We start from the raw sequence: 24,776 nt of genomic DNA on the forward strand, positions 1-24,776 counted from the left end.
GAGATTTTTATTCTTGAAACTTTATAATGTATTATTTATTAATTTATTTATTTTACAACAAATTAAGTTTTAAAATAATAAACCAATTCGTATTCAAAATATAATTTACTCTCTAAAAATTTAATTTTAGAAAGTTCTGGTAATCAGTGTAAGTCTAATCTTACTTATATATATAAACAATATATTTAAGCTTTACTCTTTGATTTGACTGTATAGCATAATAATAATATTAGTAAAATTTTGATAATAAATTTTACAAAAGTAGAACAAATAAAAATTACATTAAATTCTAAATAGATATTTTTATTTTTACAACCAAAATAATATTAAAGAAGAATTGTTTTAATTTTAACAACTTCGACTTCTAAATTAAACAAATAAACTTAAAATTATTATTAATCCATATGCAATAACTCAATTTTAATTTAAAGAATTTTAATGACAGTTGAATTAGATGGTCGACGAAAAGATTTATTAGAACTAAATTTAAAATCATGGGATGGTGATTATATCTTTCCAGTTGCAAATAAATTAGATTCTTCATTAAAGAAAAATACAACATTTATCAAAAAAATTAAAACTGGTTTAAATCAAGATCAATTTGATAATGTATTAAAAGATATAAAAACTACTTCAATTGAAAAATATTTATCAGAAGTTATTACTTCTTTAGTTGAAGGATTATGTAAAGTTTCTAAAAGTGATGAAATTTTAGCTTCAATGGAAATTGTATCTGCATTACATCAGAGATTTGGAATACCTTTCACTAGTGAACTATTCAATGAAATTTTAATTTTGATGATGAACCCTCATGATGCGGATGAAATTGATGAAAAAAATGAACAAAATAGAATTACAAGACAAAAAAATTTACTCAGATTACTAGGAGAATTCTATATCATTGGTGTATTAAGAACATCAAGTGATTTTTTGAATGAATTGGATTCAAAAGTAATCAAAATTTACAACCTAGATAAAAGAAGAAATGAACCAATTATAACTTTAATTTTGAAATATATATTAAATTACGATCTTGAACAAGGTCGAACTTTGGGAATGGTTCAATCTTTCTTGAAAAGATTTGGTCATATAATTTTTAACGATTCTAATGAAATCATAGCTTCAGATGTGAAGCATGTATTAAAACAAATATTCATCATATATACTGAAGCAGTAATGAATGTTCTGGTCAACCTCAAAAAACAAATTCATAGACTTTCAATTAGAAATAGGAAAGCTTCTATTAGAACAGGTCGTATCTTGGAAGATCAACAACAAGAGTTGGAGTCAACACAATCATTATTTGAATCTTTTAAATCGGCAGGAGAATTCTTATCACCAATTGTTAATATCCCAATACCTGAAAAATTGTCACAATCGTTAAATCAAGATGAAGACGATGAAAGTAATACAGTTGAATTAGTAAAACAAAAAGCAGCAAATGAAGAAGAGATGAATGGTGTGTGGGAGGATGCAAAAGAAAGAAACTTTTATACAGTCATACCACTGTTGGGGGAATTATTGGATGCATATTCAGACAATAAAGGAGATACATCTCAAGCTTTTAAAGACGGTGAAAAAATTCAAGACTTTTTAGATAAATTGGAAGACGTAGTATCTAATGACTTAGAACAATTAGTTGTTGAGTTTAACAATTTGAATTTAAATAATAAAGCAACAAAGAATAGAATCATGAGATTTTTCATTGAAACATCAACTTTAAATAATTTAAAATACTATTCAAGATTTTTAAAAATTAACGAATTGCATTTAAGTGATTTGATTGAAGAATTAATTATATATTTGGATAAAGGATTCAGATCACAATTGCATCACAACAAGCTAAATGTTAAAAATATTTTATTTTTTGTGGAAATGATTAAATTTAAAATGATTCCAATTCATATCATATTTCACAAAATTAGAAATTTAACTTTAAATATTACTTCAACTAATAATATTGAAATATTGTCAGTTTTCTATGAAAATGTCGGCAGATTTTTATTACATGATCCAGATTATAAAACATTAATGAGAGAAATGATGGATTTATTAAAAGTGAAACTGAAACAATCTAGTTTAACAGTTAATGAAAAATTAGCAATAAATAATCTATTAATTACTGTTGAACCACCAGCAACAAGAGTACAAAGTTTAAGAGAATCTGCAAAATTATCAACGAGACAACAATTTATACAGAGAATTATTAGATCGGAATTAAATATGAAATCTTTACCAATAGTTACTAAATTAATTAAAAAGGCATTTGTTGATTTAAATGAAGAAGAGTATCAAACTTTATTGGAATGTTTCGCACGTCCAGATTTAATAAATTATGATAATATTCAATCCCTAGCTAAATTGGTTCACTACTTTGCCGATAGACATAAGGAAATAGTTGTAATTACAGTTGATACAATAATTGAAAATATCATAAGAGGACTAGAATTAAATGATTTTAGAATGAATAGATCAAGAATGTCACAAGTTAAATATATTGCTGAATTATACAATTCAAAAGTTATAAATTTTAAATTGATTAATGATATTTTGTATCGTATATTATGTTATGGACATCCTCAAAATCAACCTTTACCAGATAATTGGGATGTGAATATTGATTTACCAAATAATTATTTTAGAATTCAATTATGTTGTTTATTATTGCTCTCATTAGAAACAATTTTTGTTGATACTGACATTACAAAGAAGAAAGCATCAAACAGAGCAGCGTTAATTAAAAAGAGAAATGGATTGAACAAAGATCTTTTAGGTGTATTTATGACTTTCTTACAATATTATTTATACTGTAAAGAACCACCATTTCCAGTTGAAGTAAATTTCAAATTAAATGATGTATTTGTTAAATACAAAAGTATACCAACAGTGCAGAGATATGATACCATACAAGAGGTAGCGAAAAGATTATCAGAATCAATCAAAACCAAACAAACCGCTGAACTTGAATTAGATGAAGATGAAGTAAATGAAGAAGAAATGGAATCGAAAGCAAATGATATTTCAGATGATAGTGAAGACGATGATGAAGACGATGATGACGATGAGGATGATTCAGATGATGAAGAAGAAGAAGACTCGGAAGAAGATTCAGATGAAGATGAAGAGGAAGAAGAAGAAATTGAAGATACAAATAGTGTTGCATCAGAAGAAGATCAAATGGCAAGTCATTTAGAAAGAATGAGATTAGAAGCTGATAAAAAATTTCAAGAGGATTTGGATAGAGAATTTCAAAAAATCATGAACGAGTCATACGGCTCAGCAACAACTCAACAATCAACAAACTCAATACTACCACAAAGATCATCAGCTGGATTATCAAGAAGATTATTACCAGTCCCTGAAAAATTAATAATTGAAAGTTCAAAATTTGATGTTAATCCGGCTAAAGAAGAAGGTAAAACTAAATTCAGATTTTTATCTAAAAATGGTAAAGTTAATCAAATTAAACAATTTGATTTACCAAATAATAATATCTTTGCAGAATCAATATTAAAAGAAAAAGAAAACCGAAAAAGAGATAAAGAGAGAATAATACAATTAGCAAATCGAGAAGACTAAGATAATTAGTTATTCCATTTAGAGGATAAGTCAATAGCTATATGATAATCATTATGTTCAATTGGATCAGTAATTTGAAGATCATTGCATTTAGGACATTTCTTGGTTTTAATTAATTCATCTAATAAACTTGTGGGTTTCTTTTTGGTTAATGTTCTGAAAAAATCCAATGATGATGATGGAGGGGACTTTTTAAGGGAATGTTTAATTTTTAATGTAGAAGATTGAGGTTGATTATTATTGTTTCCCTTTTCATAATCTTCAAACAAACTTGATATAGTTTGTTTATCTTTATCAGTTAATGTTTTAGGTTTCTTTTCAGGTATGATAGTTGTTTCTTTATCTAACTTTCTTTTCCTCATTTGATTATTAATTTCAATTAATTCAGAATTTCCATTTTGATTATTTTTAGTTGTTGATGACTTTTTGGTAAAAGTTTCAATTAATGAATTATCATTAAGGGCAATAAAATTTGAAACTGTTAATGACATATTTTGCATTTTCATAATTTTACATTTTTTAGGATCATCATTATATAAATCTTTTATTGATTTATAATTTGGATTTAGTTTTAATAAATTTGTATTATTTTCCATATATTCTCTTAGCAATTGGAAAGCACTCTCTTGAATTGTTTCTCTCATTTTGTTTAAATCTTTATGAAATTGTAATGGCATTTGTCTCGTTTGTCGAACAAATGCTGTTGATCTTACACCAATAGTTATAGTTTTGGGTCGTTTTAATACACCTTTATCCCTTTTCGATAATCTTGTGTTTGATAATTCAATTGATTCGTTGTCTAAATCCTGTATCCTATTGGTTAAGTCACCTGCGTATACGACCAACCATTCATAAGCATCATTCATTGACCAAGGTGAATTATCCCTAAAATTTTTTGTAGATGTCATTGATTTAACATCAACTTTATAACTTAATTCAGAAGGATACAAACCTCTTACTATTTTATATAATTTATTAGCCAAATCTAAATCATCTTTCATTTCTTGTTTTATAGCAGTTAAATCGTAATTTTCTCTAATATATGCTATAGAATTTCTTTCTGGTGGTACTTCAAATTTATTAATTAAAGAATCACCTAATTTTCCACCTAATCCAGTTATATCAGTTAATTCAAAGTTATTTAAAAATCTATTTATGGAACAATTTCTTATTATAGTTTGATCATCTGGTTTTTTAAAGCCACCAGCTAATTTAGCAACTAATTTATTTCTTGCTAATCCTGCTGATGTTGTGTATCCTAATTCTTTAAAAATTGATTGTCGTAGTGTCAATAATAATTGTGATCCAATGAGTAGTGTTATATCATCCCAGTCTTGAATTATTGGTTTTGATGGTTTTGATTTAGAATCATCTGGATTTACATTACTCATTTCTGATTCTGATTCAGCTATATATCCTTCCCATTGTAATTCTATTGGTAGTATGTCAGGAATTCTTGGCATTATACTATCAATTCTGTCATCATTATTGTACTCGTTTAATATTGGGAATTTTTCTAACATAATTTCAAAAATCAGTCTACCTAAATCAACATAGCTTTCATCAACACTTGCTTTATCAACTAAATCAAAATGTTGTTGAATAATTCTTAAAATCTTTCTACTTTCTCTTCTATAAGTATCCAAACTAACTTTGTGATCAACAGGACTTGGATTTTCTTCATAATATGCCCAATGACTATTTCCCTTTTTATAAGCTCCTGCATGTGCACAAATCAAATTAGGACATTTTGCTAATGCTGACAGAACAGTATCTAATCTACTTATACCATATTTTCTTGCTGCATAACTTACAGCAATTATTGATTGCCATTGTTGACATACTACGGGATCTTCATCTGATAATCCTAATCTAACTGTTTCAACTTGTGCATAAAATGCATTTAAATCAATTAATGAAATTACTGATAAGGGCAGTAAATATGAAATTTGTGGATCATTTAAATTCTTTAGATCTTTAAATGTAAATTGAGAATTAGGTAGTGGATTCGTTATTAGTGGTTGTCTATTTGTAGGTCTTGGTGCCTTAACAGACATTATATTGAAGTTAAATAAAAGGACGTGTTTCAAATATTTTATTATACGTGATTCTTAAATTTAATTGTAATTTAAGATGTTACTAAATATTTTTTGTGTAACAATATAAATCACTACAAGCCGCACATGATTACATATCAAAAATAAATTTATGGCAAATTAAATTAAAATATTTTCATAACAAATACATAATAAAAATTCATAAAAAGAAACTACAAAGAACCAAATAATTAATAAATAAATATCATATGCTAATTATAATCTACATTTCATACTTTTCACTGAAAAATTGATAATTATGCTCTTTTGACCATTGTCTAGATTCATTGATTAAACTGTCTGGACCACATGCTAAAACCCAACTACATTTGGGGTCATAATTAGTAGCTGGATTATTCATTGCAAAAACTTCATCTAATTTAGGTCTACCTAATTTATATGTTTTATTATTTTTAGTGTTTTTTAATTCTTCCTCTCCTTCGTCTTTACCTCTAATACTTTGTAATTCTATTTCTTCTTCTTCTTGTTGTAGTAATCCATGATCTTCTCCTTCATCTTCTATAATAAATTTAGGTAGTTCTAGATTATTTTGAGTGTTTTCAATTGGTTCAACCTCATTGTCATCTATTGAAGTAATATAAATTTGTACATTCTCAAAATCTAATTTATCAACAATAAACAAATCCTTTTTGAATCTAACACACCAAATTAAATTTATTATTGTATTAGGACTATTGATTTTAAAATATTGATAAATTGGTAAACCAAAAGATATACCTGAACCACCACAAATTACATTAACAATTTCAGAAGTTGTGAAAAATGGTGGTGGTAATGCTGGATAAGGTCCTGTTAAATAATATGAAAATTGTTGATTTATAGAAAAAGTTTTGGTTTTTTTAGTGATTAAATCAAATGTTTGATGATTATTCTCATAAATTGAGGCTATAGTGAAAGGATGAGTTGAACCAACCCAACTTTGGAAACTTGATATGGGATAATTTAATCTTATATGACTACCTGGTAACCAAACAGGAAAATTTATAGGTACTGAAATTTTCAGAATTTGTAAAGTAGAATTTGGAGTATCAACCACTTTTATGGAATCGATGTTATAACCACTGAAAAACCTCAAATATAATTGATAAATCATTAACAAAACATTTATAATTGCAATTGGTAATACCCCAGGTCTTGCATGTAAAGTAATCAACAAAATCATAAACCATGCAGTGACATTATGAATTATATAAAATAATGAGTACCATTTTCTTCTCAAATATCTAATAGATACAAATATCAACACGATAAAGGGTACTAAACTCACTAATCCTAAAAAATTCCAAATATTAAAAACTTTAGAAATTGTGTTTTCTTTAATCCATTTGAATAGAAATCCAACTGCATGTAAAATAACTAGTAAGAATATTAATCTTGAAATCCATTTATGTAAATTCAAATTTTGTAAATAATATCCTAAATTTAATGTATATGAATTATTAATCCTTAAAATCAAATAAATATTTAATGGTATTAAACAATATGCTATTCTCCCTAATCTTTTACATATTGTAATATATTCTTTACTAAAATTATAAATTCCCCATTGTGATAAAAAACAAATTATAATAAACCAAATTAATAATATAACAATAGTTGAGGGATTTTGAATTGATCTTAAAATTTTATTAAAGTATCCTTTATTTTTCCAATTTAAAATATATAAATATTTAAAAATTAATAAATATAAAATTTGTAAAATAGATAATCCTAATATATAGTAACCATATTTAATATTTATAAAATGATGATCTCCATGTCTTGATTCAATATCAATCTTATTCATTTGTTAATGATAAAATTATTATCATCAAATCATATAATGAAAATTAATAATAACATTTTTAAATAAATTCTTAAGTCTAATTATAAATTTATTTATAATATTCTTTAATTTTGTGCAATGTCTTTAATTTAGATATCAAAACTTCAAAAAGCGACAATAGGAAAAATGACACATGAATTATAGACCATAACTATATGCAGTATATATGTAACTATTAACTACACAACCTAAATTATATAATTATATAAATTTAAATAGATTTATTATATAATTATTTAAACCTAGATTGAGTTATTGCATATGGATTAATAATATTCTTAAGTTCATCTGTTTTAATTAAAAATTGAAGTTGTTGAAAATAAAATAATACTTCTTTTATATTATTTTGGTTGTAAAATTAAAAAGATCGATTTAACATAATTTTTATTTCTTCTACCTTTGTAAAATTTAGTATCAAAATTTTACTATTTTTATTATTATGCTATGCACTCCAATCAAAGAGTAAAACTCGAATATACTCTTTATAGATATAAAAATTTAGGCTCACCCTGATTACCAGAACTTTCTAAAATTAATTTCTTAGAGTAAATTATATTTGTTTTAAATACAATTGGTTTATTGCTTTAAAACTCAAGTAAGTTTTAAGAATAAAAATCTCTATAAATTAATAAATTAAATTTGTCTATCATTACTGAGTCTATGTCCAGCATAGTCAGATTCATCTTGATCAATGACATAGTATGCATTATACTCATTATCATATTCATCATCATCATCATTATCATCATAGTTGTCACTGTTTTCATTAGTGTCATCATCATTATCATTATTGTCATTACTCTCATTATTGTTATCATTGTTAATTTCATTTGCATGATTATCATTAGTGAAATCACCAACTGTAGTTGAATGATCATTATTGTTATTATCATCATTATTATTCTTATTATTATTATTAGTAATAGCATTGTTATTACTATTTTATGAATTTAACTTTGTTGTCATTGTACGTTCAACTGAATCATCACGATTTGATGAAGTAAAATATTCTTTTAAACTATCTTCATCGTCAATTTCTTTTATATTGTTGTTTTTGGTAAATTTATATATAAACCATTCAGATATTTTTTCCAAAAAAGTTCTTGATTTTGATGAATTTTTAAAACTTACAACATCTTCATAACTAATTCTTCTTCCTAAACATTCATCAACTCTGATCTTTTCTCTAAAATCCAAATATTGTATATCCATTCCCATATAACTGTTAATAATATGATTTCAATCAAATATGGTACTAAAACTAACCAAGTTCAAATTAACCAACTATCAATAAATAAAGTAACATTTAATATAGTTAATACAATATCTAATAAAAATAAAAACCATATGAATAAAGCTAATGGAAGTAGTTTTCTATTATAACAAATTTTTCTAGGATTTTTCTCAAATATTGTATAATAAGATAATATACCTAAAAACAATCGCTATTTCTATAACATTATTTTTTAAAAATGATCTTAAATTGTTTTAGTACAATTCACAATTTGATAGAAAATTGAATACTAAATAGAGCTTGATTCTTATTGAATACTCATTGTAAATTAAGTCTAGTACATGCACAAGTTTTAATGTGTTTTCGACATTTATCAGTGTCAATGAACTCGTAGAAAACTATGATTTGAACTTATTTATTTAGCGTAGTTTGTCTTTCTTAACAGAGAAAAATTACTTTGTAAGGCATATACTACGAAATGATATTGTCATAAAAATTAGAAATAAATCTTATTTGGCATTCATGATTACGAACTTATAATTTACCTTATTTACAAATTTCTTTTTTTTTCAATTTCTTTTAAATTTTAGTCTATATGATTTTCGTAAAGTTTAATTAATTTTTACGAAATCTCGCTAATATTTAAACTTTTTTAATAAATATTTTTTTAGAGCCCTTTTTGATTTCGAGATATATCGTTTGAGTGAAAAGTTTGAAAGTGAAGGTTCGTCCATAAAATTTTTTACCCAATGCTTAACATGATGCTCGTTAGGAAAGATTATCAGCTGATTTTTTCGTTATTCAATATTATAAAGTTTCACTTTTTTTAATACTTTAATTGTTTATCAAAAGTCCATCTAGGAAATTAATAGAACTTGATAGCTTTGTGTCAAGTTGGTAACAGAAATCCGTTATTATGTTTTCCATTTGAGAATAGAACATTTAGAGGAAGATAAGGAATACCATGTCAAATTTAAAATTAATTTCATTTAAATTTGTTAATTACATCATTGAAACTTTTTAAGCTGCAAATGATTTTATTAAGGTTAGTAAAATTTAAAATTTTACTAAAATACGAAAATGTTTTTGTGATTGTTTACATTTAAATAAACATTAAATATTTGGAAAATACCGACAACTATTTGGCAGACAAATTTACGACATGTAACATGCTAGTAGAGTTCAATTATTCTAGAATTAGAATTGAGTAAAATATAAAATTTAGTATATGCACATCACTTAAAGTAAATTTAAAAAATTTTGCGTCAAAATATTATTGAATTAAAATGAAAGTACTGGCGTATTTTACTTGCATTTGTTATCAAGATCTACAAATTTGAAATTTTACACCCTATATCAGTTATCTAGGCAGGCGACTAGACAGATAAAGATTTGATCCTTTTTATCTGGAATAGCCCAACTGAGCAAATGGCGCAATTTTACTTTTTCAGAGAGTAAAACTAAGATACTAATGATTGAGCTCGTTGTGATTTTGTATTTGAATATGAAACCTTAATCAAGAGGGGTTTTTACTATCATATTTGTTGCAAAAATGACAAAATTTTGACAATTCAGCGAAACCATAATAATCTAATCATTTCAATTAATGTTTGTTCTACATTCACCAACAGTGTAAGAATGAATTTAGTTGGTTTATATCAGAGTTAATAAATGAACTGATTAGAGATTTTTCTTTCCTTTCAGGGTAATTTGAATTAGGCTGGATGTATTTGTTAAATTAACTACCATTCAAAATTTTTTTTTGACACCCCTTCAATATTCGACTTTTTGCAACATTTGTAAAAATCTTTCACCAAGTTTGTGAACACAAAATCTCGAGAAAATACAAGAGTTACCAGCTTAAAACAATTTTAATAACATGAAAATGGTTTTGAGTTTCGAAATCTGGGAAAATTATCTTCTTTTACTTTTGATTATTAACTATAAAAAAAGAGAACTGCAATATTGACTGTCATGCCAGTGACCAATACGATCTCTTTATTTAAGATTTCCGAGCAGTTGATGTAACATGAAAGATACCTTTATAGAATACGGAAACCCGACTTCACACTGGATATGGTTTACGAGATTTTTGAAAGAAAAAGAAGGAAGAAAAGAATATAATTTGGAAAAATAAGTAAAGATTATAAATTGGGAAAAAAAAGTTTTTTAAAGCTAAAGCCCGAATTCCGAATTCCATTGAAAGTATTTCTCGAATATTTAAAATTCTTTACATGACGATTACTTAATAAGAAATCATACAGTCAAATATTTATTTTTGAGGGAACAATCATAGTGCATGATGTAATTATGAATAGAAATAAAAAAATTGGAGTAAAATAAATAAATTAGCTCTCGAGAAAAAATAATTTATAAAATTATTTTCAATTAAATAAATTATAAATTAAAGTTGTGGAAAATTTAAACTTTTTTAAAAAATAAAAATAATATTAATTTATTTTGAGGTACATACATAAAATATGAATTATTTTATTATTATCATTAAGTTTACAATTTATTTTACACGTTAATTGATCATGAACCTTAAAAGTCTGAGATTCCACAAAGGTCTGGACAGTTGATCCAAATATTCAATGGAGTCCAAAGTGATTTTCTGGATCCTAATCCAATAAATGCAGAATCAATGTCATAAGGCTCCAAATAAAATACATGATAATAAGATTATTATCATGCAAAAGAATAATCAAAAGTTAATTATAAACGATCCAAATAATAAACTTTAAAGTACAATAAAAACTAAATCTTTTACTTCAACTTTGTATTTTACTTTATTTTTAACTTTATTTTTGACTTAAAAATTACGTATTTATGATTACACATATCCTTAAATTCCCCCTTTTTTCTACTCTTTTGAAGTTGAATTTAATTTACCACACGTTTACTTTTTTATCATAGAAGATTTACGATCTACGATTAAATATTTATCCCTGAGTAATTTAAAATCTGATGATCTCGATTGCATTCACATTATTTTTAACCTACATATGACATAATTGAAGGAAGGGAGAATTTTTCTAACCTCTGAGTAAAGCATCAATTTCATGGATACATAAATTTTTTATCTGGTTGTCATACAACTCATTTTTTTTCAGTACTTCATTTGTTTCTTAATTTGAATATCATCATATATTTGATTTTTCAGAATAATGAAGAACTCTTGCATATAAGTTTATTTATTGACCACTTTTCATTATTATCGAGTTCCAAAAATCCGGTTGTTGTAGATACTGTCGAAATCTTAAAAAGCCATATCAAAATTCAAATCGAATATTCAGGTTTCAAAATAATGTCGTTTCCTTGATTGGAAGATTAGAAAGTACATAAATTTATGACATCATATTGCATATTCGAAATAGAAATTATACGAAAATTTCTACTTATATTCTACTTGGATGGTCTAAGCTATGAAGTCATAGACAATTACTTTTATCACTTCTAACCTTACGTGAGCAGATAGCTAACTCTATTTTTAAATTATAGTACCATCTTAATTAAATAATCAAAGGGTTACAATTAAAAAATACATTAACCAATTTCATCTTCATGAAAACTATAAATTATCATAGGGTATAAGTCCAGCATCACCATGCGACAAAAGAGAAGAATTTATAAGAAATGAAGTTTGGTCGCCTTGAAAAATTGGTGATAAATTATGTTAAGTTTTTTTATTCTTCTACTATTTTATTAGTGATCAAAAAATCAACGTTTCACAAAAAAAAACAATCTATAACGACATGAAAATCAACTGACAAGTTGATATGATTTAATAAATTAACTCTCTCAAATATGATACGAAGTGGCACATTAACAAAAGAAATAAATAATATAATAAAGCCTTGAAGTCAATTAATTCATGCAGAATTATTTTATTGACCGCTTTGTTTAATACAAGAAGATTTTGAGAAGAATAGATAAAAATACAATTTTCAGTTTTTTGGGTTCCATACTATAGCCTCTCTATTATTCCTACTTAAACTTTGTAATTAGCCAAGTAAAAGATTTAGTGGAGTAAAGGGTAAAGATAATATTTTTTTAAACTTTTGTCAAAAGAAATCAGGTTAAAAAACTTTAAAATCGGAAAAATGAAGCTTTTAGATATACATAAAACTTCATTAAAAAATTTGACCTTTACTGATCAGGTCTCAATCTGAACAACTTGTTGAATTGCTTCCTATTATGTTCACAACATCAACATATTTCATGCCAAAATAGTAGCAGTTTATTGTTTTTAGTTTTTTCAGGCATGGCACATCAAAATTTTCTGTGCTTATGCATTTAAAATCAATGACGTAAGAAATCATAAAATTATAGTTTCAAACAGGATAGCTCATTTCAAGTCAAGCTTACTATTTTAACTACAGAACAACGACGATAGTTAAACTAGTGGACTAATTTTATACCCACCATTAAGTTTTTATAATATTGAGTTCTGCAATGATTTGAGGTACTCTAGGTAATCAATGTTGAATTTCAGGATTTATCCCTATAGTCAGACGTACTTAAAGTTGTTAGTTAATTAATTTTTGAAGTCATTGACAAATAGCTGCAGGATGAAATTTTAAATTACATAGAAATCAATCAAGATTCTAGAACCTAACTGTAAAATGTCGTACATTCTTTACACAAAATTAAAATTTTAGCCAGGGATTCAAGAAAAGAATAAATAGAAAACGTCCAAATTCTAGATCATAAGAACTTATCAAATTTAATATGAACAATCAAAATCTTGTTTGAATCGGAATAAATAAGTGAAAATCAACAACGATTTTGAGTTATTAATAAATACCTATGTATACTTATATCATATTATTAATAAAGATGGATCTATAAAATCTGTGTCAAAGTTTGACTTGAATTTCTTCTCGGAGTGGTAAAAAAATACTTATGATGAACTTTATTTCATTTGAAAGAAAGACGTAATGCGATACTTTTTTAAAAATAGTAAAGAATTCTATACATCAGGCTAGATTGATTAAATTAATTTAAATATTTCGAGAAATTAAAAATTCAAAAAAAAATATTTGAAATCCGTTTGAAAATCAAAATAAATAAAAAAATTCAATCTGTAATTTAGACTTTTGTGTAATTATGCTGAATTGGTTAAAGATTTTTTTCGAAAGTTAATTTTTTTTTTTTTTTTTCTTAATTTTTTTTTTTTTAATTGAAATAATAATAATAGAATGTAATAATTTGATAGATATAATATTTCAAAGTTTATTATTCTTTTAACCATTCTAAATATTATTCATTTATTAAGTATTCCACTAAGTCTATTTATACTTTTGTGTAAAATAATGTCATTTTACTTAAGTTTCTATAATAATAAAATTATAACTTTTCAAATTTTTAAATTTAATACGGATAATTTAATTTGTGGTAAATTAATTTTGTTAGGAAAAAAACAAATTATAATAAAAAATTATAAAAAACGTAATTTCATTTTCTTTAAAATTCAAAATATAAATACATCAAATTATTTCTCTTTTCAAATTTGATTATAATCCTGTCTATTATTATAGTTTTTATTTTTTCCCCAATCACCAGTTCATACAACGGAAGTCCTCATAAAAAGTTCGAGTAAAATTTAATCACTCACTTCAACAATAAATATATATAATACATCATACATATTGAAACATAAGTTTTAATTTTATTATCATCCCATAGACACACTCACATTAGAAAAAAATAACCCACATTGCCACTTTAGATTAAGAAATCAAAATTAAAAATTTACAAACTTATAAATATATCTTTCAATCCAGTTTAGAATTATTATTTTAAATTGTTAAATTTTTTGTTTCTATAATATTTACTAATTCAAATTCTTATTTCAATAATTTTTTTATATTTTTTGATTTCCAAACTTCATCAATTAATTCAATAATTATCAATTACTATAATTCAACTTGAATTATAATCCCATATTTAAAAATAAAGAATAAACCTTGAATCTTCAAATTAAGGTTTTTTATATATCCGGGAAAGGTCGAAAAATTCAAATATAATTTTTAAATCCCCCTTTTTATAAAAATTTAAAGTTTGTGTACAGTTAAAGACTTTAATTTAAAGAATTATTAAGAACAAAATTTCATATTTATAAATATTATAATTATTTTCAAAGTACTTTATTTGCTTTAATTAACCAACTCAACTAATTACAAATTAATTAAAAACATATACTTATTCTTCAAATATATTTAAGTCAGTCAATTGTTTTCAATTTATTAAACAACCTTCAATACACATTCTTGAAATACAACCGCACTTAAGAAATCCTTGATTATATAATAATTCATATTCATAATGGTATATCGTTCTGAAGCAGCTAAATGGAAAGCTTATCAATTTAGTGATCCTTTCGCAGCAGGTTCATTTTATGTTTGTAATAAATTAAATAGGATGTTTTGTCGTCCAGATTGTGATGCAAGACCAAGAACAAATTTAAAATCAGAAATTAAATTTTTAAATTCAAGTGACGAGGCAATAAATAATGGATTTTTACCATGTGAATCTTGTGATCCATTGCATAGTGCAATAATTGATGTTAATTTATTAATCAAATGTGTCTCAACAGTTAATACAAAAATTGGTTTTATGCCACCACTTTTAGATGAAAATGAAGAATTGAATTCTAGAAAAATTAAAGAGAATATTTTAGAAAGTAAAAAGGCAAATGAGGAACAAATATTAAAAACCATAAATGGAAATTCAAATCAATCATCCGAATTACCAATGCCATCCAACGAACATAGATCATCAGCTCCAGTATTTAACTTCCAGGGTAAGGCATCAAAAGATTTAGAGAGTACTTCAATATCCAAAAATGATTCAGATCATTATAGATTAGTTGACTTAGCTTGTCGTCATTTAGCTTTAGCTGCTGCCGTAAACGTATTTCAACCAAAGCCAATTGCTTTGACTCCAGAAGAATCTTCACCAGGTACTAATCCAAACGGTTCTAAAAAAAGAAGGAGAAGAGGTGGGGTTTTAGGATTTAAAGAGTTGGCAGCAAAATCAAAATTAAGTGCTTGGCATTTCCATAGAGTTTTTAAATCTGTTACTGGTTTAACTCCAAAAACATATGGTGACAAATGTTGGGAATTTATTAAAAGAGTTAAAGAAAGTGGTGAATATACTTCATTTGAAAACTATACTTCAACCAACTCACCAAAAACTATATCATCATCATTATCACCAAAGTCTCCAACTGATGTTTCCAATTTATCTCAACAACAAACACTACCAAAGCAGAAGAAAATCAAGTTAGAACAAATTTCATCACCATCATTATTCACAACTCAACCATTAGCTGAAGAAAAAAAATTATTAGATCAATCTATAACTCCTCCACAATCAGGATTCCCATTACCATCACAACAGTTTCCAAATCATCAACATCCAACAACTCCAACGAATCAAGAAACTTCAACATCATTAAGTCAATTGAATACTATACAGTCAGAAATGCCAGAGTCATTTTATCAACAAGTTCCATCATTTGATGATCAATTACAAGATTTACCGACCTTAAAAGATGATGATACTCATTTACATATGAAGGCTTTCTCTTATCCAGATTTATCTAAATTTAGAGCTGATTCCTTATTCAATCATTCACAAAAATTACAATATAATTTCCCACAACAACAATTACCACAACAATTTAGTCAACCACAATATTCACATGACACTACGAATGAATTTGGAGATTTCTTGAATAATAATACAGATTATTATGGATTAAGTAGTAATAATGGCGGTCAATTTGGTGGATCAATGATAAATTTACCTGCATCAGCTACATCAACAACTTCATCATTTGATGAATTTGAAATTGATCAAGATAATTATTCAAATCCATCATCAACAACAACTATAAATAACAATCAACCTTTACAAAATCCAATAGTACCTAATTTCAATTACGATGAATTAGAATTTTTACCATCAACTTTTGATGAAACTTTATTATCCATGACAACACCATTTTTAATACCAAATAGCAACAATAATTACAACAATAATAACAACAACAATAATTTCAGCGCTGGCGCAGCTTCAACTACCAACACTACAAATAATGTTAACAATAATGACGATATTTTTCTTAATGACACAACTAGTTTTTTTGCAATGAATCCTCAATTAGCTACAAGTATTGGATTATAGATTATAGAATTTCTTATCGCTTTTACAATGGTTTTTTTTTAAACAATATACTTTTTTCATTTATTCAACTTACAAAATATTTAGTAACTATTTTTTTCGATATTTTATAATTATATATAAATTTAATACTTATTAATATAAAATTATAATATTACTTTACCCAACAACTGATTTACTCTGATATACTTTTGAATCGTTATAATAAAATATTATTATAACTCAAATCAAACCCTGTAAAATTTAGATGTATTTTTTAATAAACCTTTGACGAGAAAATTAAATTTAATATTATATTAATTAATAATTTATTATAATTACTATTAGAATACTTCGTTCCCCTCCCTCTCATAATTAAAGATAAATTTCAAACTTTCAAATAAACCTTACATTACTTTACTTTTGAGTTAAGGAAAATCTCCTCAATTCTCCTAATGTATGAATCAAAACAAAAAAAATCTTCACTTAAAATAAATATTATAAATCTTAAGTCCAGGTCAATTATCACACTGCAGTATTTCTCGAAGAATAAGTTAAGACCAATCAAATTCAGGATCAAGTTTCACCTCTATATATGGTATCATTAAAAACCACTGGTGGTAAGCAAATAAGTAAACAAAAGAATTTGTAATCCCTTAATATATAATGCGGAGATCTTTAGCTCAAATTACAGATTTATTTAAAGAAGTATCTGTGAATATTGGGGAATTATACATTTAGTAGTTGAATTGAAAGAACAAAATTAGCCATAAGAAATATGACCTTTTTATTTACCTATTAAATGCTTAAAAACGTATGAAAGTTCTCTGTGTAAAAGAATATAAAGAATAGTCTTGTTTTTGGATATGAATTTCAAAATTTCATGCTCAAGTCTCCCCATAAGGAAATTCGCATGTACTTATTGAAGGTGCCAGGTCTAATATGCTAACACATTCCTGAGAATGAAGTTAAGAAAATTTAAGCCTAGAACATTTTGAATAGTAATTAATAAAAAAAATTAATAGCTCTCCTTAAAATAATTAACTAAAAATCCTTAAATCTAGTGACATATCGTTTTTATATAAACACAATTTCAGAATTTAAGATAAGAGATTTTAGTAAATCCTTACGGACAAGCTAAAGACTTAAGCAAAGGGATACGATTGTTCATCCTTGAATTTAATTGTAAGCTAATGAATATATAGAACTAGAAAAATTTACTTGAATATTCAACTGGACACTCCATGTATTCTTTCAATTCTTTGAAATCTATTTTCGAAGGTGCGATAAAAACTTCTTGCAATATTTCCTTTAAAAAAATCCTTAATTCAGTCAACCACAAAATGACGCTAATATTCATTATTTTTGTGGGTTACTTAAAATTAATTTTGACATCATCTAAAATGCATCTCGATAAAAGCATCCTCAAAAAAAAATCATATCTTAGCGTATTATAATCAATCGGTTTAAAACGTAAAAGTAAAAATTTAAAGGCGGTTTGATCTTTTATATTTAATATCAAATAAAAAAAAAAGGTTTTGTGAACTTAGAACTGATAAACATTATAATACCCTTTGAATTCTTTATTTTCAATTAAGTTTGATAGACGAGTTAAAACAACATACATATATATATATATATATATTTTTTTCTTTGTTTGTCGAAATCCGTCCATATTAATTACAAATTCATAATTGAATTCCATTGCAATTTCTATTGTCTCAGTCATATTACTTTTCACTTGCATCATTAATTGTAGAATTTATCTAGAAATAATCCTTTCTTCTGAAACAATTGAAAGCATTTGAAGTCCGTTTAGGAACACATGTTTGAGATTTAGGTAATTACTACTTCCTACGTTCCTGTCAAAGTTGTACACAAAGTCTTATTCAACAACATTGATTCTGTCGGAGTTATATCTTATATAAAACGGGTTAGTAATTTTGCAAAATCAAAAGATCAATTTAGTTCCATTAATTTAGGTCCATATAACGTTTAAAAAAATTCAACGGGGGACTGCCAATTAGCGAATTTCGTTAAGTTCATCGAAGATTTTTCAATCATTTTTAGTCAATTGAGGCTAGATTTCTACAAATTTCCATTACTGATATGTCAGCCTCAAAAAAAGAAAGAACTTTAGCAATTCTTCTTTGAGTATTTAAAACGTAAAAGTGATTAGTGGAGAATTCTCTTTGAACTTTTAGCAAATTCAATCAATGGTAAGATCTTGGTATTAAATTTAAAAAACTTAAAAACTGTATTACTGTTTAATAAAATGTCAGTAAGCTAATATTTAGTTCATAGCTAATATTTAGTCCATCTTTTGTTCGCTTTTTATTCTACTAACACATGGGGCCATTAAATTCAGCTAACAAGGGATGGCTTTTGATAAAATCGTAGGCGAGTACAAAATTTGATTGAGACTTTACTTTAGACAATTGTCCTTAAATTTTCTCCAAACTCGGAATAGAATATATTTGGGGTCTAGCTCAAATAAATTATCTTATAATAATATATATTGATTGAAGACGTTTCTAAATACCCAACTGTACATAATTAAGATTATATAAGTACTGTATATAAAAGCTTCATACACAAAATTTTAATTTAAATAAATAGGTATTAAACTTGAACGATCTTAAATACCCATCACGCACATAGTTAAGACTAAGTACGTACTGCATATAAAAACTAAAAAATTATAAAAAAAAATTTAAGAATTTGATAAAACAACCTGCGCAATCAATTCTATCGTCAAAAACTGACCTAGAGAATGTGTTCAAACTGTTCTAAAGACTACCCTTCGTGAGCAACAGACTTGTTCATATAATTTGTATGGGATTTTGAAGAAAAAAGGTTTTATGCTTTGTTTTATTTTTTTGTTTTTAAACTTTAAACTTTTTTTAGACAATTTTTTACGAGTCTCCTTTTTCCTTTAATTAATAATTATAAATCAAAATAAGATCAAGTAGATAATCGAGCTTTGGAGTTTATCACAATGAAATCTTTTTGAAAAATTCTTATTCCGAACAGTTTCTATCCATCTCAAAATCTGCACACAGTCCTGTTACCAAACTAATAAAAATATAACTTTTATCTTGTGTTGTTGTTGTACATAGACAACAAGGTGTTTTTCAATTACAACTTAGACTTTTGTCTTATTCTATAATACAGATCGAATTCTCAAGCCACATGGTTTTTTGCATTTTGTTTTTGTTTTAGCTCAAAATTGGATTTAAACTTACGGAAGTCCGCCAACATGAAAGTTTTAATTTAAAGTTTTTTCTCTGTGAAGGTTTAACGAAAATTAAGCAGGAGCTGTTAAATGTTTAAAATTTCATGCCCACAGTTTTCCGTGATATTTTAGGGGTAGATACAAGACAAGTTTAATTTAAATCCAACCAAAATTCGTACTAATCGCAAAAGCAACATTTACATATCCGGTGGTTATAATTTTTATCAGATTGTTAACCAAAGTTTAACCTATATTAAATTTGGACAAGATGATGTAATATCAAAATGATGTAATTTTGTTTGCATGCTACAGCACTGTTCAAAAAATATTGATTAGCATTTGATCTTCTCAAATGCTAAGTTATTGATCAAACTGTCTCAGATTCAGCTATGACGAAATCCTTAACTTTTGGTTCTCTTTTCGAAAAAAATGAAAGTTTATGTATTCGCATGTATTGTAAATTTCAATTTTCCATTTTAGTGAATGAGTTTGATACCAGAAGCCAAATCTTTTTCTCGGTAATTATTGAGACTTCAATTAAACTTTCTGACTTTTATACTGAGATTTGTCATTTAAGGTAATGAAAGAAAAACAAGAACAAGTAAACCTTTATTTCTCACCTGAAAGATGAACTCACTAATAACTTTTCAAGTATCGATAGTTCTATTCGAATTTCATTCGTCATACTTCCGTACAGCATAGGATCTGTCTTTACAATTCCACCAAATCAGTGAAATTGAAAGCAAATTTCCGATATTTTTAGATTAAAACTAAATACGTGGAGAACCACTATGTGTTGAAGTAGGAATTATGAAGTGGCTCAATGATCAAAATTAGATTAAGCTTTTATAAATTTACTTGACTTTTATGATGTCAGGTTTAAGGTTTAGATCAAAAATTGTATTTGAAATTTCATCATTTTGTTTCTCGTCAAAAGTTTCAATCTTAATTTTAAAAAATAAAACTAAATTTACATATTTCCATTTCCACGGAACCTTGTGCCATATTCCTGGTTTGATGTGAACGATCTGGTACATAAATTTAGCTTGTCCGGCGAGCTGAGAATTGTTTAGATCTTTTTACCCGTATCCAAGCTTCAGAGTTTTCAAAATTTGTTGGCATAAAACTCATATCAAAAAGTGGTAAAAAATCTTAATAAAAATGTCGTAGCATCTACGAATCTTCAAAAAGATCTAATAAACCTTAAAATTAAGATCTGGTTAAAAAAACTTTATTTTCATCAGCAATATTTAAACAACTTTTAAATTAGCTTATTTTTTAGAATGTAAAATTTGAAGGTCATGATGTATAAAAAAGTTCCGGATTTTTGAAAGATTTAAGTTCAACGAAGAAGTTAATAGTCAATACACAATTATTCTTTAGATTTTTAAATTAGATTTTAAGTTTAGGAGTTATGCGGTTTTATGAATTAAAAAAGTTTAAAATTAAAGTGAAGAAATCCAAACGAATTAAATTACGTAACGTATTTCCATCAGTATATAATTTCGAATCACCTGATGCAGGAAGTCACAAATAAAAAAGTACTTATTGGAGACAAATGAAGAAAGAACAATACAAGCCCGATCAAACTAATTGTCATACAAATAAAGTTGCATATCAAGTAGTACGGAAAAGAGAGCACTGCCGATGAACCATTACTTTGTTGAACAGGTGCATACTTTTCTTGCGTGGGGTTGTAGACTTTTTTAGCTGATACTTTTAGCTTGGATTTGCTCATCTCATCAATCGATACTAACTTTAGAAATTTTTAGCAAACTAGTTCTAGCTGCGAATTCTACTCTTATTGAAGCTCAGATATTTTAAACATCTTCAGTTTAGAACTACTTTTCAATTACTAAGTGTGACCAAGTTTCTAATTTACTCTATATTGCAAGAGCATGTTTCCTCTGCCACTGGCTAAGGTCTATCACTGTATTGGACGTTATTTCGAAATCTCAAGATATATTGTATCACCGGAATTTGATTCAAATCCATAGTGATATTTTGAGTAAACTGCGCAATCTCAGGTTCAAACTCTTAACTCGCTGTTCACGAAGTCAAAACGAAAGATGCAATGGATAAATTTGGTAAAAGTTATGAACTAAATTGAGTATTACATAAACTGAATGGATACACATTGTTTTAGTTGACATTGACATCTGATTTGCTACGTTAAATACTGTTTGGTCACCAATAAGGGTAAATTTGTAAAAGATCCCAACCCTGGCTTATTGCTTCACAGGAAGTTTTCTCTCAAAATATTGTTGATATATATTCAAGAATTCTTCGTTTCAATGAATTATAAAAAAAGTACTGTATACAGACAAAATTGATACAAATTATGCGAAACACATACATAAATCAGAAAAATCAAAAAAGTCAACCGCCAAATGTAGTAAATTTTGACTGGGCAAAGATATCCTACGACCAAGCTATGATGAGCTTTTTATGGCTTTGCAATGGTGCCAAAACATCAAGCACCAAATAATTTATACTCTCATTTCAGTAAATGTAGAGTAAATTCGCACATCATTTGGTAATTATATTATGAGTTTACAAGAACAATAATGTGATAAAACACTTGTTCAAATAGTTTTCATTGGAACACATTAATTTTCTTCAAAAATCTTGCTACCGTTTTGCTCAAACTTTTCAGTCGCTGAGGCGAAAATGGTGTACATTGCAAAGAATCAGTTTTCTAAGGCACAATCAGTAAATTCAAGATAAATACTGTTCCTACCTTTAGAGTAAAATTTTCCTGTAAAAAACCTTTATATTCAATATTTCATAACTTCCAAGTCACTGATCTAAAATGTTAAATATGATTTTATTAGGGAACCGGAGGAACTAATCAATCAAATTCACTTGAGCCATTGTAGTTGAGCTCATTATAAGGATAAAATTTCAAATTTTAATACATCATTGAAGGAACCAATTTCAAGGAGTTCCAAAGGTGTTGACATTTGAACATATTTATTCCGTCTTAAAAATGGGAATAACAGTGCCTTTAGATTAAGTTGTGAGTAGATGGTAGTTACTGTGTGTAAGAAACTTATGAAAATAAAATCACTAGCAACTTTAGCACGCTCCTATGCTAATTGCGAACTTACCTAATGCTATTAACTTAGTATTTTCACTTGCACGTTTTGAAAACGAATAAATACTCAAATTTAGCATTCTTTTTAACTTGCATTAGCAATTAAAATTTCAAAACAAGAGTATTTTCTAAGCTGAAAGGGATAAACTTTGCAGCATTAACAATTAAATAAAAATTTTACTAATAGTGTTGTGGACTTAACGGAAGGTAAAAAAATAGCAGTACACAGGTAATTAATCATTAATAAGGTAAACAAGAAAATTAGTTTAAAAATTTTTTCTAATGCAAATGATTGTATGTAATATTAAAGATTTTCACTTTATTAAAATAATAAAAAAAAGATGAGATAAGCAAAATAAAGTGAAATGATCAATCGTTGTATCACAAAATCAGTTATAATAAACAAAAACAACTAAAACAAATTTAGATCTAAAATTAAACTAAAATGTAAACGAACGAGATCAATAAAATTTTGTATCGATAATTAATTAAATTTGTAAACAAATTTTTGACTATTAGTTTGCTTAATCAATTCATTATTTTTAATACGTTTTTGACCTTTCATGCTAGTTATTCAATATTACTCGACATATTAAAAGAATAAGTGAGAATAATTTAAAAAATTATGAAAAACATTTGATATCAATTATTTATTTAATTAATATGAAATATGTATGTAATTTAAATTCCTACATATAAAAATCCCTTGTCTTAATTTTGAAGGGGGGCTAATATTGAAATTAAAGTTACAAAAATCAATAATCAATTTCAATATTTTTTTTTGTTTACGAATAAATTTTCAATTGACAATAATTTAAAGAGATAAGCAATTAAAACTAACCACAATTACTGTTATAATCTGAATTCAATCAAACGATGCTAAATATAGCATTTTAGAAAAGTAATACAAGAGTAAAGCTGGAAAGGGATTATCAACATACTATCACAATAATAATAATAATTTCTTGATGAAAAATCTCCTTAGTTTCACTTGGTAAATTTGTTCAAACGTAGGTTGTCAATTAATTACAAAACGTTAAAATTTCTCAGTGTTTGTTTACATTTGTTAATTATAGAAACTTATCAGAAGACAGGAGTCAATTAAATTAATTAAATATGCATAAATAACTAGAATTTACTAGTGGTTTTATTTTTGAGAGAGATAGCGATTATTAATTTTTACAATTATAATGAATTATGCCTTGCGTTAATATTCCTTTATTTGCTATGATTGTTTACCTTTTTACTTTGAGTGAATTAAATTAAAAATTTCATAACTATCTTTGAAAGGGCTCTATAGTTAATTTGCACTATCATTTTGGTAAAATTTGTAACCTTTTTGAACAATGTTGAAAAATACTGTAAATCATTTTGCTTGTTATCATCTTCAAAGATGACATTGTATTGTGAAATATAAATAATATACGAATTCCTCATCAAAATGACATTTATCTGTTTTAGAAAATCATTAAATTAATCAATTAAATTTGTCATTCGCTTTATACAAATTATATTAAAAT

The 24,776-nt window shown here is 26.0% G+C and overlaps 5 protein-coding genes across 5 annotated transcripts; 2 read left to right on the forward strand and 3 right to left on the reverse strand. All coding sequences in view use genetic code 12, as the record gives it.

Annotated features, from left to right (window-relative positions):
- Positions 1–438: 438 nt before the first annotated feature.
- Positions 439–3,579, forward strand: KGF54_004588 (uncharacterized protein; the record flags this gene model as incomplete). The annotated part of the gene is made up of 1 exon (XM_051765302.1): positions 439–3,579. One exon carries the CDS (start codon positions 439–441, stop codon positions 3,577–3,579), a length of 3,141 nt encoding a protein of 1,046 aa, XP_051618630.1.
- Positions 3,580–3,584: 5 nt separating this feature from the next.
- On the reverse strand, positions 3,585–5,636 carry RAD32 (DNA-directed DNA polymerase eta; the record flags this gene model as incomplete). The annotated part of the gene is made up of 1 exon (XM_051765303.1): positions 3,585–5,636. The coding sequence occupies one exon, from the start codon at positions 5,634–5,636 to the stop codon at positions 3,585–3,587; it is 2,052 nt and encodes a 683-aa protein (XP_051618631.1).
- Positions 5,637–5,898: 262 nt separating this feature from the next.
- Positions 5,899–7,482, reverse strand: KGF54_004590 (putative metalloreductase; the record flags this gene model as incomplete). Its single annotated transcript, XM_051765305.1, has 1 exon — positions 5,899–7,482. The coding sequence occupies one exon, from the start codon at positions 7,480–7,482 to the stop codon at positions 5,899–5,901; it is 1,584 nt and encodes a 527-aa protein (XP_051618632.1).
- A 672-nt stretch (positions 7,483–8,154) lies between these two features.
- On the reverse strand, positions 8,155–8,739 carry KGF54_004591 (uncharacterized protein; the record flags this gene model as incomplete). The annotated part of the gene is made up of 2 exons (XM_051765306.1): positions 8,155–8,458; positions 8,597–8,739. 2 exons carry the CDS (start codon positions 8,737–8,739, stop codon positions 8,155–8,157), a joined length of 447 nt encoding a protein of 148 aa, XP_051618633.1.
- A 6,343-nt stretch (positions 8,740–15,082) lies between these two features.
- ADAEC (Adaecp) lies at positions 15,083–16,948 on the forward strand (the record flags this gene model as incomplete). Its single annotated transcript, XM_051765307.1, has 1 exon — positions 15,083–16,948. One exon carries the CDS (start codon positions 15,083–15,085, stop codon positions 16,946–16,948), a length of 1,866 nt encoding a protein of 621 aa, XP_051618634.1.
- Positions 16,949–24,776: the final 7,828 nt, after the last annotated feature.

The sequence above is a fragment of the Candida jiufengensis genome, assembly GCF_024610255.1.
Source record: "Candida jiufengensis strain CBS 10846 chromosome Unknown scaffold1, whole genome shotgun sequence".
Lineage (NCBI taxonomy): Eukaryota > Fungi > Ascomycota > Pichiomycetes > Serinales > Debaryomycetaceae > Lodderomyces > Lodderomyces jiufengensis.